General features: G+C 41.3%; 1 protein-coding gene across 2 annotated transcripts in view; it reads right to left on the bottom strand.

The window, feature by feature from the left end:
- Window positions 1–1,469: 1,469 nt before the first annotated feature.
- tafa5l (TAFA chemokine like family member 5, like) overlaps window positions 1,470–17,349 on the bottom strand; it is a 33,389-nt gene continuing 17,509 nt past the window's right edge. For both annotated transcript variants that reach the window (XM_029124269.2, XM_010875807.5), the window contains 2 exons: window positions 6,823–6,864; window positions 1,470–3,193 (listed from right to left, as the gene is read on the bottom strand). In XM_029124269.2, coding sequence (XP_028980102.1) covers window positions 6,841–6,864 — 24 coding nt within the window. In that variant the 3' untranslated portion in view covers window positions 1,470–3,193; window positions 6,823–6,840. The remainder of the gene's footprint in view (window positions 3,194–6,822; window positions 6,865–17,349) is intronic.

The raw sequence follows: 17,349 nt of genomic DNA, 5'->3' as shown, positions 1-17,349 counted from the left end.
TCATTCACAATTTCACAGTGTATATCAGGAGGCACACAAACAGACGCACTCACACACACTGTCATACACGAGTGCATATACATATACACACACACACACACACACACAAAATACACTGAGCAAAATTATAAACGCAACACTTGTTTTTGCACCCATTTATCATGAGCTGAATTCAAAGATCTAAGACTTTCTCTATGTACACAAAATGCCTATTTCTCTCAAATATTGTTCACAAATCTGTGTTACAGGTGTGGCATATCAAGATGCTGATTAGACAGCATGATTATTGCACAGGTGTGCCTTAGGCTGGCCACAATAAAAGGCCACTCTAAAATGTGCAGTTCCATCACACAGCACAATGCCACAGATGGGTCAAGTTTTGAGGGAGCGTGCAATTGGCATGCTGACTGCAGGAATGTCCACCAGAGCTGTTGCCCCTGAATTTAATGTTAATTTCTCTACCATAAGCCATCTCCAAAGGCGTTTCAGACAATTTGGCAGTAGATCCAACCGGCCTCACAACCACAGACCACTTGTAACCACACCTCGTCGTCCTCATCGGGTTCTCGACCTGACTGCAGTTTGTCGTCGTAACCGACTTGAGTGGGCAAATGGTCACATTCGATGGCGTCTGCCACTTTGAAGAGGTGTTCTCTTCACGGATGAATCCCGGTTTTCACTGTACAGGGCAGATGGCAGACAGCGTGTATGGTGTCGTGTGGGTGAGCAGTTTGCTGATGTCAACGTTGTGGATCGAGTGGCCCATGGTGGCGGTGGGGTTATGGTATGGGCAGGCGTGTGTTATTGACAACGAGCACAGGTGCATTTAATTGATGACATTTTGAATGCACAGAGATACCATGACGAGATCCTGAGGCCCATTGATGTGCCATTCATCCACGACCATCACCACATGTTGCAGCATGATAATGCACGGTCTCATGTTGCAAGGATCTGTACACAATTCCTGGAACTGAAAACATCCCAGTTCTTGCATGGCCAGCATACTCACCGGACATGTCACCTATTGAGCATGTTTGGGATGCTCTGGATCGGCGTATACGAGAGCGTTTTCCAGGTCCTGCCAATATCCAGCAACTTCGCACAGCCATTGAAGACCAACATTCCATAGGCCACAATCAATAACCTGATCAACTCTATGCAAAGGAGATGTGTTGCATTGTGTGAGGCAAATGGTGGTCACACCAGATACTGACTGGTTTTCGGACCCCCCCAATACAGTGAAACTGCACATTTTAGAGTGGCTTTTTATTGTGGCCAGCCTAAGGTACATCTGTGAAATAACCATGCTGTCTAATCAGCATCTTGATATGCCACACCTGTGATGTGGATGGATTATCTTGGCAAAGGAGAAGTGCTCACTAACACAGATTTAGACAGATGTGTGAACAATATGAGAGAAATAGGCCTTTTGTGTACATAGAGAAAGTCTTAGATCTTTGAGTTCAGCTCATGATAAATGTGGGCAAAAACAAAAGTGTTGCGTTCATAATTTTGTTCAGTGTAATTCAAACACAGGATAAAGGGCCAGGCAAGACCAGACATAGTAATAACTGTGTTATATAATGTTGTCCTATAACTCAGTGATGGCTCATGGGGGGGTGGGTCTCTCAACAGGTAGTAGGGCTCAAGGTTCTGGAACTGACAAGGCCTCATACATATCAACAACATGCTGATTATTGTGGTTCAAAACATTGAATACATACAGAAATTTCCAGGATGAAAATTCAGTTGAAAGATTAGAAATCATTTCTAAAAAACTTTGATATCTGATAAAAGGTTAAGGGTATAAGACTGTGTGTATACAAGCGTAAGGAACCAAACAAACTTATAAACCAAATTTCTATCAGTATCTTCGAATCACAGAGCACACAGGACACGTGACCTGCTAGCATTAAAACTGGCGGAAATTAGCCACTTGATAGCTGCCATCACATACATCTACAGATCACCTGCATCTGCTCTAAGACCGGACAAACAGACTGTTTGGTTGCTTTGTGAAACCAGGAACTGATGATAAAAGGACGACACACATCCATATATGAATTGTTCTGCAATCTCGGTAGAAAATATAACATCTACATTACACAATAATATCACTATTGCTTATATTAAATATCATCAGAGGTTATGAGCATTGAGAATCCACTTTTGGAACCATACGTCTGAGCTCTAGTATGGACTCATTACTGACAACAGTCCCATCAGTTATAGTCCCTAGATAAACAGAGCTTTGCCATTGTCAAGTTAGACAGTTATTGACAATCCATCCAAAAGTTTCTTCTTGCCAACAGAAAATGCACTGTATAAATCTGCTACACAATAAAAAAAAAAAACATGATACATAGGATTATCCCCCTTTCTCTAAAATGGTCAACCCCCAAATCTTATGGAACCCAATCCCTCAAATAGCCAAGACGGGATTAAAGGGAAAGTAGCATTAGTTTTGTTGAGTTGGCTAATATTAGCCACTAGCAATAAATGATGCTATTGCATACTGTGTTCACCTTGTCCCTTGCCTTTTACCACCTATGGATAATTTAAATTGATCTACTTTGGTTCTTCTTATATCATTAGAATATGCAAAAAATTCTTGCATGGATTCAGCCATCTTTGTAAATCTTTTTTGTTTTATGTAATAACTCTGAAAACAGAAGAGTTAAGTGTAACTTTGCATGGGACTTTCACATGTGGTTATGTTAAATGCTACCCACCCTTTAAAGACTGGCACATATTGGCATCATATCCAACAGACCCCTGTGTCCACCAAACCAAACAACGATTGTTGCATAATTGTTGAAACTAGTCCAAAACAATTCTCCCAGAATGTCTCCATGTTGTGTTACGGAGGGTTCATTGTCAAAATGGCTTCCTTCACAAGTTTAAACTCCAAGTCACATCCTGCTTGCTGTGCTGAAACAACCCATTGGGACGTGGAAGAAGGATCCAAAAACAATGCATTTAATGGACAGGCATAGTCCTCCTTAGACATGGCTCCGGAGGACCAGTGGAGGAGCAGAGGTGTGTCACTATTAAAAAGCAGGACTCCTCTGTTTAATGGAGCGAGAGGTGGTGGGGGTAGTGGATTGAGCACAACATTTGCAAATGGATACACAATGTTTTGCCTGGTGAGTTTCCTTCTGTTCCCCTTCTGCCATCTCTGGCAATACACCTGGGAAAGGAGGGGGAAACAAAGGGGTTGAGAATACAAGGCAGGGTGGTTCACCATCATTACAGGATTACTTCGATTATCTTGAGTGCATTATGGACTCCATAACAGCAAAAACGAAAGCAACTTCACAAGTACGATGAATATACAAACACTTATATTACTCAAATAAGTGGTGTATAATGAAGACAAACAGTTTATATAGGCTAGCTGGTAACAAAAGAGGATCTCCGCACACACATTTTTTGTTTTGTGAAACATGGATGATTAGTGTGAGTTGTTTTAGGGCCAGTAGTAAGGCTCAATCTGACAACTTTGTCACAGAGGTTGGGAACTCATCTATGAAGAAAGCGAAGAATCCTCAGTTAATTCAAAGTAGGATCAGATGGCAACATCTGGATCAGATGGCAATTTTTGAGTGCTTTTTTCGTGCGCAATGTTTTGCAATGTATTACAATTTGTTTCTTTTTGATAAAGGGTAGTGATTATCTTGCTATTGGAGATCTCTATCCTTATCCAGAAAACAGACCCGTTTATGGTCACTTTGCAATGTATTTACCATCAGGATTGATGCTGTTTGAAAACACTCTAAATCATTAAGTTAATCTTATCAGACCACATGCATGTATTTCAGCACTTTAGACATAGATGGGCTTCTGGACTGATTATTCTATAGATCACATTGCACTTTATGTACTATATATTTTCTTTCTGGTACAAACCTGTTGTCCATGTACCATTATGTAAATACTGACAAAACTTAAAACTTACAAAAATACAGAGACAGCATGCTTATCGATTCAGTCAAATCCTGTTTAAAGATCTGTGCAAATATTTTATTACCTCCTGTGGTATTTGCAGGTGTCAGTAATAATGTTTGATTGCATCTATATGTCAGCTATATATAAGCTATATTATATATATATATATATTCACTCACCTAAAGGATTATTAGGAACACCTGTTCAATTTCTCATTAATGCAATTATCTAATCAACCAATCACATGGCAGTTGCTTCAATGCATTTAGGGGTGTGGTCCTGGTCAAGACAATCTCCTGAACTCCAAACTGAATGTCAGAATGGGAAAGAAAGGTGATTTAAGCAATTTTCAGCGTGGCATGGTTGTTGGTGCCAGACGGGCCGGTCTGAGTATTTCACAATCTGCTCAGTTACTTGGATTTTCATGCACAACCATTTCTAGGGTATACAAAGAATGGTGTGAAAAGGGAAAAACATCCAGTATGCAGCAATCCTGTGGGCGAAAATGCCTTGTTGATGCTAGAGGTCAGAGGAGAATGGGCCGACTGATTCAAGCTGATAGAAGAGCAACTTTGACTGAAATAACCACTTGTTACAACCGAGGTATGCAGCAAAGCATTTGTGAAGCCACAACACACACAACATTGAGGCGGATGGGCTACAACAGCAGAAGAACCCACTGGGTACCACTCATCTCCACTACAAATAGGCTACAATTTGCACGAGCTCACCAAAATTGCACAGTTGAAGACTGGAAAAATGTTGCCTGGTCTGATGAGTCTCGATTTCTGTTGAGACATTCAGATGGTAGAGTCAGAATTTGGCGTAAACAGAATGAGAACATGGATCCATCATGCCTTGTTACCACTGTGCAGGCTGGTGGTGGTGGTGTAATGGTGTGGGGGATGTTTTCTTGGCATACTTTAGGCCCCTTAGTGCCAATTGGGCATCATTTAAATGCCACGGCCTACCTGAGCATTGTTTCTGACCATGTCCATACCTTTATGACCACCATGTACCCATCCTCTGATGGCTACTTCCAGCAGGATAATGCACCATGTCACAAAGCTCGAATCATTTCAAACTGGATTTTTGAACATGACAATGAGTTCACTGTACTGAAATGGCCCCCACAGTCACCAGATCTCAACCCAATAGAGCATCTTTGGGATGTGATGGAACGGGAGCTTCGTGCCCTGGATGTGCATCCCACAAATCTCCATCAACTGCAAGATGCTATCCTATAAATATGGGCCAACATTTCTAAAGAATGCTTTCAGCACCTTGTTGAATCAATGCCACGTAGAATTAAGGCAGTTCTGAAGGCGAAAGGGGGTCAAACACAGTATTAGTATGGTGTTCCTAATAATCCTTTAGGTGAGTGTGTATATATATATATATATGGCCTTTACCATTGTGTTTGTATGCTCTGATCGGATGACTGAAGTGCCATAATAAATTGTAAATTGAACTGAGGTCCTCTTCAATTTCTATAAAATCTCTTTTTGGCTTCTGCACCTCGGTTATAAACAGTGCACCTTGGCTACAGACAGGTGTGCAACAAACCTTTCTCAAAGTTCTCATATAGTTTTCATATAGAGAATATAAATCAACAAGAAACAGAAACAAAAAAGGTTAAATAATATTGTTTTAATCATTCATACATGCATACTACTCTAAATGTCTAATTAGTTAGTAATATAGTAATAGTGAAACCAAATAGAGTAAATATGATATATGTAAATGTATATCATTCCACAAAATCAATACATTCACAGTCAAACTGTACACCCCAGATTGCCTATATGAATATTTCATACACTTATTTATTAGTCTGCAAAGAATTTCATGAATTTAAAGCCACGGAAAATAAATATTTATGATGCCCCGATTTCCCGCTTTCTTCGTGTCTCTGGTAATTGTATGTGATTAATTTTGTTTTCTCTGTGGAAGAAGGAAAATCAATCTTACAGCAGAATATTGTTTGGTAGACATAGGCATGGAAATTCTGCAATAGCACCAGATTTTACAGCTACAGTCTAGTTCTACACGGTTATTCACACTCTCTTTACCATGGACTAACATTATGTTCACACTTTCTTCTTTACCTTTGAGTAATTTAGTTGCACAACGACTAAGCTGAGATTCACACAATCCCACAATATGGAAAAACTTGCTTGCCTAAAAAGGTATTTGAAGGGAATAAATGGCACAAAATTAGCCATCAGATGAATCGCAGTAGCTAATGTTTATCAAGAAACAAAACAGGAGTATAAAACAAGCATTTTTCTCTAGTTCAGAGGTTCCGTGGTGCAGAGAGTCTGTGTTGCAAAAACATCCTTCCCAGTCAAATAATTGCACAAACTCTAAAGTCCACAGTTCATTTTGTTTGTGCTCTTAAACACAATAGCCATCTGAAGAGCCTTGTTCTTTTGAAGTACCCTGTTTGTTAATTTGCAAACCAAAGCATTAGATTATTTTCCATTTCCCTTTGGTTTTTCTTCTGAACCTTTCTGCATGCATCAATGTCTTCTTCACAGAGGGAATTGCAGCAACCCATTGGGTATTTTCTATGTAAAAGACAAAGTTAACCATGTAGGTGGAAGTTGTCCTTACTATAGCGCTACAGAACTGTTAGTATTGTTAGTACAGTGGATATAAAAAGTCTACAGGCAATTTTGATTTCAGTTTGTTTTTCAATTGAATTGTTCACATTATAGGTCACATTAAAGGCATTTTAACAGGGGTGTGTAGACATTTTATCTCCACTGTATTGTCTTCAAACTGTAAGGTTGCTTGTCCCATAGACCAGACATCTGGAATAAAAAAAAATGTAAAGCCCTTTGATAGAATCAATGGATCCAGACTTACCACTGAGAGCTGAACTCCTTACGATGGCTCCTTAGGCAAAGGCTAGAAAGAAAAACAAAAGATAATGTGAAGAAACAGACAACCATGCTTTTTTCCAGGCAAATGTACAGGAGCATGGAACATATAACCTACATCCATTTTGATGTACAGATGGCACGACGATTACATTTGTGGCTAAATTATACGAATTGTTGTCCTTTTTCAGACCATTAAACTATGCACTTCAATGTAGTAGGTAAAATTGGTCCATATGGGCCATGGGTTCTAGATGAATTCCCTTGCCATGTCAGAATAAAGCAATTAGAATATACTGTTTGTCTAGGGAAAACATACTGTATATCTAGAAAATTGTATATCTAGACAACATGCTAGCTTCAGGTTGTTTAGTATTAAAGGACTACCTTTTCATTACGTGTTACTCTGGCATATTTTGCTCCTCATTCATCCCATAGAGCTTCAAAGCACTTCTTTTATGTTACCCTTATTTTACTAGGTACATTGACGGAGAACTCATTCTCATTCACAGCAACGACCTGGGGGCATTTAGGGTTAACTGCACTGCTTAGACACAGAAAAAAAGAACGTTCACCTTGCCGCCTCAGTTATTTGATCTAACGACCTTTCAGTTACCTGTCAGATTCTCTAACTGCTAGGCTACCTGCCTCCCCATTTACCTCCGAAACTCTGGCTTTAATCTGAGGGAATCAAAAACAACTGTTTGCTTTCTAGCTGCGGGGATGGAATGAGATACTTCTTGGGAGCGAATGGCTAAGCTGATCATAATCAGGAAGCTAATGGGCTGTGCAACCAATCAAGGCTGTGGTGCAGTAACCAGATTGGCATTCCCAGGAGCCTCTCAGCTGTTGGCTGGGCTCCTGCAGGAACAACATGCACAGCTGGTGTTCCATTGCCCCCCCCCATCTGTTGGTTGGTTAATTGTTCGGTCGGTCATGTTTGTCTTTCCATCTGTCTGTCAATATTCTCTGTCGTGTCTGACTGCACGTTCATCTGTTCACCCGTCTCCTGTGTCTGTCTGTAGCCTACCGAACCACACGTCTGCATGCATGCTTGTCTGTCCGCCTGTCCATCTGTCTGTTGCCTACCGAACCACACGTCTGCATGCCTGTCTGTCTGTCTGTACGTCTGTCTGTTGCCTACCGAACCACATGTCTGCATGCCCACCTGTCTGTCTGTTGTCTACCGAACCACACGTCTGCATGCCCACCTGTCTGTCCGCCTGTCTGTTGCCTACCGAACCACGTCTGCATGCCCGCCTGTCTGTCCGTCTGTCTGTTGCCTACCGAACCACGTCTGCATGCCCGCCTGTCTGTCCGTCTGTCTGTTGCCTACTGAACCACACGTCTGCATGCCTGCCTGCCTGTCTGTCCGTCTGTCTGTCTGTTACCTACCGAACCACACGTCTGCCTGCCCACCTGTCTGTCCGTCTGTCTGTTGCCTACCGAACCACACGTCTGCATGCCCGCCCGTCTGTCCGTCCGTCCATCTGTTCAACTGCTGTGTCAGTTGTCCGTCTGTCTGTCGATTAACTACTGTGCCTGTCTGTCATGTCTGTCTGTCCGGATGGCCGTCCCAGCGTTATAGCAAAAACACTCCTCTGGGTGCTGCTGATCCATAGCCCCTCTCTGACAACATGTCATCTAAATGCTAAGTACCCCTACTGCATCTTTAAATCAAAGCAAGAAAAGGGGGATGTTTGGGGGAAACGTATAGGAACACAATATAATCTTCACAGCATGCAACGTTTCTCAATGTAATTTTCTTTTCATTAGGTGAGGCACTCTGCTTGGGACATTCACTACTGATGTTGTGTGAGGAAAATTCCAACACCTTGCTATCTATTATAAAAGCAAAAGACCCAAGGAGTAAGCTGTGTATTTATAAACCATTGGCCGTTTTCCCATGTTGTCCCATACAAATTAAAAAACATTTCCGCCCTCAAAGGTGAGTCACAATTGCATGAGTGCTTCACCAACAACACACTGGCCTTCTCTAGCTACCTCTTCTAGAAATCGATTTTGGGGACAATCACTCAGGGCAAAGTGCTGAGGTGGCAGTGGCGCTAGCTTGGCTCTATTAGCTGCTCACGCTAATTAAAAGGCTAACAAGGTGAACTGGACCCAGGAGAGGAGGAGGTGTGGGAAAGTGGCTGGCACAACTGCCAACCAAACAAACAGCGAAGCAATGCCTAGTGTTCACAGGAAATTAAACCCAAATACATCACAATGTCCTCCATTCACGGGCTACAAAGACAGCAATAGAAAAATCTAATAGAAGAGGGACAGAAAAAGGTACCCCAAAGAGGTACCCCAAACATACTAATCAGGTTTTACTAATTACCTATCCTTTGTTTTATTGAAAGCTCCAGCCCCTTGGAGAAGGAGGATAGAACTTCACTGTCCATCCATAATAGTCATCACAAGCACATACCATACATTCCCATAAATTAAAACTATCAGTTCCTCAAAAAACACAAACATATAATTCAGTTAAAAACTACAAATTCATTAGACAAAAAAATCTGAACTGGAGACAGGTTAGTATCACCATTCACAGGCTAAAAGAAACTCATAACTGTGCACAGCATGTTCAAATAGCGCTCCCATCCATCCTCATTTTCCCAAACAGCTAAATTAATAACAATAAAAAACAGATTAAAAATTATTGCATGGCCCACATCTGTGTGACTCTTTCAATGTACTCGCGTTTTATCAGTTGTTACGGTTTCTGTGGACCCAAGGAATGAGTAGCTGCTACAGGTATACAAACAAATAAATAAACGTGACCACTTATAGTTTGACTTAACAATTTGATTTGAACGTGGCACTGTTGGGTCAGTGTTGTAGGTAACGCTTCATTTAATTTCATGTAAAGTAATCCCTTACTAGTTATTTTTTCAAATAAATATTTATTCACTTCCTGCAAAGGTCCATGATACACCCGTGCCACGCGCCCAGCTCCCATAAATTTCAACTCGATATTTAGCGTTGTCAAGCAATTAGTGCAGCAGAAGGCGGATCGAGCTGCACCGTTCAAGCTTGGGAAGCAGTTTACTATATTGACTATGTCATTATTGCCCTTCCATATTACTGCATGTTACCAATCACCTAGCCTGCTGTCATGTTTTGCTGGAATCTCTTGCCGGTTGGACAACATAAGTTTGATCCCAAATCATCCTCTGTTGGACAACTGTTGTGGAAATTCTTGAACTGATGTATTCTTGGTCGTCCTATACATGTATGAATGAGTTACTAGTTAAAGATGCCGATAACCCTTTAGTGTCTCTGTTGATTATCCAGACATTGTGTCTCCTCAGGAGTTGAGAAGGATAAGGTGGGGGGACAGCCAGCCCTTTGGGTAAATGTTACCCAAGACAGATGGGCAACATCTTACCACACCCCTTCTAACATTTGAAATAAATACGGATGGTTCATGTCTAAGGACAGAGACCCCTCGGATGATTATGTTTGTAAGCGTTTGACGCGTCTCTCTTATTTGCAAATAATAATAAAATGATTGTGCCAAGATAATTTTGTCTGTTTCTTACTCCTTTAAGAGTGTCGATAGATGGAATTATCATCACACAACCAAGGTTGATCGCAAATGAAAATCTAAATACATGTTCTGTTTTTAAATGCGATTGTATCATTTCAAAACATTTAGTAATTATTCACCTCAGAATAAAGTAATGAAACATAATTGGATTATGCACATTATTGCAAAGAGATTTCAAAGTGCCCAACGTTTTGAGAAGGTATGTTTATCAGTGTACAAGGCCACTGATGTTTTTTTGTTCTTTATTGTTCACTGCAATTGATCTATCTATTGAAGTCTATACATATAGGCTGTTGAATAAGCCTGGCCTGTCCTGAAATTGTGGAGGCATTTGCAATACAAAATTATTTTAGATTAGATTCAACTTTATTGTCATTGAACAGTACAAGTACAGCACAATGAAATGCATTTACAAGTATCCACAAGTATTAAGTATATGTATATTCATCATCATCCTCATCTTCCGCAGTCGACCCCTCTCGATGTGGAGGAGCAGCGGCTCTACTCTGAGCTCCCCCCTGGTGACAGAGCTTCTCACCCTATCTCTAAGGGATTGCCCAGCCCACCCTGCGGAGAAAGCTCATTTCGGCCGCCTGTATCCGGGATCTTGTCCTTTCGGTCATGACCCAAAGCTCATGAACAATAGTAGAGTAGGAACGTAGATTGACCGGTAAATCAAGAGCTTCGCCTTGCGGCTCAGCTCTTTCTTCACCACGACAAACCGATACATCGACCGCATTACTGCAGAAGCTGCACCGATCTGTCTGTCAATCTCCTGTTCCATCCTTCCCTCACTCGTGAACAAGACCCCTAGATACTTAAACTCCTCCACTTGAGGCAGGCACTCTCCACCAAGAATTAAGTATATGTATATTATTTATTGAATTAAGTGATTCTTGATTAAAGAACTAAATGCAAATATTGTTTTTCTTTATGGGATAATAGGATTGGTCACTCTTGCTGCGTAATGATTAATAATGTTATATGCTGGTGACTGACACTGACTCTGCAATACCTAACTATGTAATTATACGATATCCCATTAAATGTGTGGCCTCTGGGCATAAGTGACCATGAATATAAAATCACAGGACTTATCTTTAGGTAACTAAGTAATTTAACACCTTACTTTCTACAGAAAGTAACATAACTAGTTACTTTATGGGAACTGTAACTACTGCTGTTGGTGACATTTCAAGTTGTTGACTGAGCTCCATCCATTACTAAAATATTGGTCCACTAATACTAAGTGTTTACTCAAGAACCACAAACAGTTTGGTAGCAAACTGTAGAAAGTATACCACACCACAGCTTGGACAACACTTCATAACACTACATAGACACTAGTGGAAGTTCAGATGAGGACACCCGTTCTCACTATTACAGTTCCCCAAGCCATAGTAGACACTGTGAAAACTTTGCTATCCCAGCAATGACAAAAAACAAACACTCTCCTCCCCTCCAGCATCACAAGTGGACTGCAATGAACAATGACGTGCCTGGCTCCTAGAGTGGCCTACAGCACACAGGGTTAATCATCTAAAGACTCATCAAGCTCTGAGCCACTAACAAACACAAGAGCTGTTATTATTATGACGCCCCATTTAGAGGCTCCAAATACACATCAGGCCAAATTGTGTGTCAGACGAACTAGGGAGTTTGATTACACACACACACACCATTTATTTTAATGTGCAAGAAAGACAACAAACAGTTGTTACCTGAAATCTGGGACAATATAGACATGATGTCATGCCCCACCACATTGGGGAAGGATGGGTTAGCTAACTTACCTAAAATGATCCTGCCACTGGACTTAATACTGTCAGCTGGTATCAACAGTGACACATTTGTGTCTAGTTTGAAATATTTAGTACAATTCAGATCATTGCAGATGGAGATTATTTTCAGAGAACAAGCTCATTTTCCATCACCTGAAATTGAGACCATTCAGAGCCAATCTATGTCTATTTGCTATCTGAAAGACATGCCACAACCAAACACAATAACACTCAGGCCTGCAACCTTTACACCACACAACGGTTTTCAGGAGAAAACCAAGCTGACTAAAACAAAAAACCGAGTTCAAAGAGCAGGCAATGACAGAAACGGGAAACCAGCTGAAAGGGCCCTAAGTGACAGGGAAAGGACAGTGTTCAGAGAGGGTCTCTGACAGGAACAAGAGAGGGATAACATACGCCGAGGAGAAAATAAGAGGGAAAAAATAGATGAACTAATAGAGTGTGGCAGCACCCGAGAAATTGCTTTATTTATCCTTACAGGAGGCTGTGCCCAGGGACATATCAGATACTGTGGAAGAAGTCATGAAATCCACTGGCTCTTAAAAATGAGCTAGATCTTGAATGCCATTGGAATGTCAATGAGTAAAGAATAAATTATAAATAAATTATTTCATCTCTCATTCTTTCGTTTTAAGAGATGTTTCTGCATTTTTAATCTAGCCATACTGTCTAGTCATTCTTTCCACACCCATTGCTGTGCTTACACAGGCATACATTTCTTAATAATTAAATAATCAGTTACTGCTTATATAAATGCACGGGAAATCAATATATTGCAATCAATCTATAACAGCCTGAATGAAAACCAAAAGAAAGTCAAGAGGGTTTTTTCCTTTTCTGTGAGCACTTAGCTCATTTAAAGTATGTTTCCTTTCTACTTAGAGTACAAATCCAAACTTTTGTAGCATAGTAAAATGCTTGTAATTATAGAGGGCACCGAATGTTAATTGGTCAAATTATTCAGAAACATTGATCAAAGGCCGAAATTCAAAAGCAACCCTTTTCAGTACATAGGCTTGTCAAAATTATCCCAGATCCGGATTAAATTTAATGCTGGATAAAAAAAACATGCTCAATGAAGGATGTTCATTGAAAGTGCTTTTTAGTCCAGCGTCCAGGAAGTGCATCCTTAGACTCTATAAGCAGTTAGTACTTGCTACCAACACCGGGGAGAGGGAACAGTTGGCAGATTGCCACCGGGGGAGGGGAAAAACAAAATGATGCAAGTCTCTGTGACCCAGCGTGCCCTCCTGTCCTGTGTGTGTTCCATTTGTAGACAGCTACCTATTGCAGACTAAGTGCATGACCGCAACGTTTTCTAGCCCTTGCAAAATCCCAAAACACAATGTCCTATAGCGTCTACCCCAATATAATCCCTTAACAATGAAGCTTGTTGAGGGAATGCAAAGCTGTCATATATGCAACGGGCTGCTACGCTAAAGTCTACAATATGAAATTATGATTCCATGTGTTATTACATAGTTTTTTTTGGCTTCACTATTATTCTGCAATCTAATAAATAACAATTCCGGCTGTTACCTATAAAGACCTTGCAGGTCCAAAGCACATGTCTAAACAACTTAATAAGACCTCCCCTGGTCTCATGCCACACATTCTTAGCAACCCATGTCTGGGCATCCCTTCCAGAGAATAGAACATTGGAACTGTCCCGCAGTTCGCTAGTCAAGACAAATTGCTAGCTTGTTTGGGGGCCCATGTGAGTGATTCATGCTAACAGCTGGCTGGCATGGAGCATGCTGCACATGCAAACTCCATTAGCGGGTTAGCCCAGAGAGTGTGACCTGGCAATCCCTCTGCTACAGGCTGTGGAAGTGAGCATGGGCGGAGAGGGGGAAGGCTGCATTTAGAAAAGGGTTGCAGGTGCAGAGGCGATTGTATGCGACAGCCGACACTCCCCCCTGTCACACACGCTTATGCCTGGCTGCACAACCAACTGCAGTCTGTGTCACTCCCTCGGTCTGCCTCACCCATCCCTCTCTCCCTTTCCAGCCATGTCTGGTTAGCCCTGATAAAGATATTCCTCATTTCCATCCCCCTGGAACAGTCCATTCTCCGTAGTGTGATCCATCAGACGGTGGCTCTGCTCTTCACACAAGGCATCGCCAATACAGAATATTACAACTTCAGCATCCAGCGTCATTCTCAATCGACACAAGGTCCTTCAAAAGCTAATTACATTTCGACGCTATGTATCGTATCTGCATTTTCCACCAATGACAAACAGTGAACAATCCGACCCAGTTCACCTGTCAGAGGGGTTTCAGCTGCCTGCACCTGTCAGACTGGACACTAATATTATGCATGTACACCGATCAGCCATAACATTATGACCACTGGCCTAATATTATGCATGTACACCGATCAGCCATAACATTATGACCACTGGCCTAATATTATGCACATACACTGATCAGCCATAACATTATGACCACTGGCCTAATATTATGCATATACACCGATCAGCCATAACATTATGACCACTGGCCTAATATTATGCATGTACACCGATCAGCCATAACATTATGACCACTGGCCTAATATTATGCATATACACCGATCAGCCATAACATTATGACCACTGGCCTAATATTATGCATGTACACTGATCAGCCATAACATTATGACCACTGGCCTAATATTATGCATATACACTGATCAGCCATAACATTATGACCACCTGCCTAATATTGTGTAGGTCCCCCTTTTGCCACCAAAACAGCCCTGACCCGTCGAGGCATGGACTCCACTAGACCTCTGAAGGTGTTCTGTGCTTGAGTCCTGTAAGTTGGGAGGTGGGGCCTCCAGGGATCAAACCTGTTTGTCCAGCACATCCCACAGATCTGAACAGATTGAGTTCTGAGGAATTTGGAGGCCAAGTCAACACCTTGAACTTGTTGTTGTGTTCCTCAAACCATTCCTGGACCATTTATGCTTTGTGGCAGTGTGCATTATCCTGCTGAAAGAGGCCAATTCCATCAGGGAATAGGCACCCTGACTGGTCTGCGACTACGCAGCCCCAGACACAACAAACTGCAATGTGTTCTGACACCTTTCTATTAGTACCAGCATTAACTTTTTCAGCAATTTGAGATATAGTAGCTCCTCAAACCACACGGGCCAGCCTTCGCTCCCCACATGCATCAGTGAGCCTTGGCCATTCATGACTCTGTCGCTGGTTCTCTGCTTTTCCTTCGTTGGACAACTTTTGAAAGGTACTGACCATTGTAAACCGGGAAAACCCCACAAGGCCTTTTGGAGATGCTCTGACCCAGTGGTCTAGCCATCACAATGTGGCCCTTGTCAGAGTCGTTTAGATCCTTATGCTTACCCATTTTTCCTGCTTCCAACACATTAACTTTGAGGACAAAATGTTCACTTGCTGCCTAATAAATCCCACCCACTGCCAAGTGCCATGATAACAAGATTATCAGTGTTATTCACTTCACCTGTCAGTGGTCATAATCAGACACTGTGTCTATGACCATGTAACACTTTTCCAGACCATGTTTTCAGATTTTACATATACAGCAAAATTAAGGGACCACTGCCCCTTTTTCTTTCCTTTCCAAAAAAGTTGAAAAGGAAAGTTTTGAGAGAGGAACAGAAGTGTTCAATTTACAATAACAGAAATGATGCAGTTGTGCTCAAAAGTTTGCATACCATTCCAAAAAAGTCGAAAAGGTTTTGAGTGAGGAACAGAAGGGTTAAAATTAAGAGACCACTGCAAATTGAACGTTTCTGTTCCTCAATCAAAACTTGCCTTTTCAACCTTTTTGGAAAGGAAAAGGTGCCGTTGCCTCTTAATTTCTTCCGGAGCTGTATTTACCATTTGTAAAGAAAACATGAGTGAGCAGGCAAAACAGCTCTTTCATTTCTTATGGGATTCACATTCAACTGTAGGTCATAACAGAATGGCACAATCATAAAACAAAACATGGCAAAAAAAAAATTATTAACTGACCCCTGTTCAAAAGTCAGCATACCCTTAGTTCTCAAAACTGTGCAGTCTTTTGTAATTGTTGTCTATGAGGCCCCAAATTCTTGCAGGTGGTATAGCGTCCCATTCGTCTTGGCAAAATGCCAAGTCTTTGGTTGTCTTGCATGAACCGCATGTTTGAAATCACCCTAGAATGTCTCAAATTACAGTGCGCCAGAAGCTGTGAGGCTTGTCAAGGTGTTGTTGGGCATATTGTAACCAGGCTTTTTTGTGGCATTGGTGCAGTAAAGTCTTCTTTCTGGCAACTCGACCATGCAGCTCATTTTTGTTCAAGTATCGTCATATTGTGCTCCTTGAAACAACCACAATGTCTTTTTCCAGAGTAGCCTGTATTTCTCCTGAGGTTAGATGTGGGTTTTTCTTTGTATCCCGAACAATTCTTCTGGCAATTTTGGCTGAAATCTTTCTTGCTCTACCTGACCTTGACTTGGTATCAAGAGATCCCCGAATTCTCCACTTCTTAATAAGTGATTGAACTGTACTGACTGGCATTTGCAAGGTTTTGGATATCAATTTATATCCTTTTCCATCTGTATAAAGTTCCATTACCTTGTCATGCAGGTCTTTTGACAGTTCTTTTTTGCTACCCATGGCTCAGTATCTAGCCTGCTCCATGCATCCACGTGAGAATTAACACAGACACTAATTGCAATTGAATAACCCACAGGTGTAGGGAGTTCACCTTTATTTGCCATTTTCACCTGTGTGTATCTCCTTGTGTGTCTGTAACAAGGTCAAACATTCAAGGATATGTAACCTTTTGATCAGGGCCATTTGGGTGATATATGTTATCATGATGATTAAAAATTTAACCAAACAACTATACAATAATAAAGGGCCTCATATGGTCACTATCCCTAAATAAAATAGTTTTTTTTTACATTATCAGTCATATTTTCTAAATCTATGCCAAAATTTCATTATTTCTGCCAGGGTATGCAAACTTATGAGCACAACTGGATTTGCCTTATAGATATTCGGGAGCACATCCTGGACAATGACGACATGTTCAACACTGAACATGTCGTCAAGCTATAAGTTTGCCGACTATTGCAGGTATGCTGTAAAGGCACCAGGTGTCTCTAAAAGAGCTTTACCATGAGCTTTACCAAATGCATACAGAGTGAAGCAACT

This window comes from Esox lucius, chromosome 12 (assembly GCF_011004845.1).
Source record: "Esox lucius isolate fEsoLuc1 chromosome 12, fEsoLuc1.pri, whole genome shotgun sequence".
NCBI lineage: Eukaryota > Metazoa > Chordata > Actinopteri > Esociformes > Esocidae > Esox > Esox lucius.
Note: the sequence above shows the minus strand (reverse complement) of the source record. Positions and strands in the feature narration are given on the sequence as shown.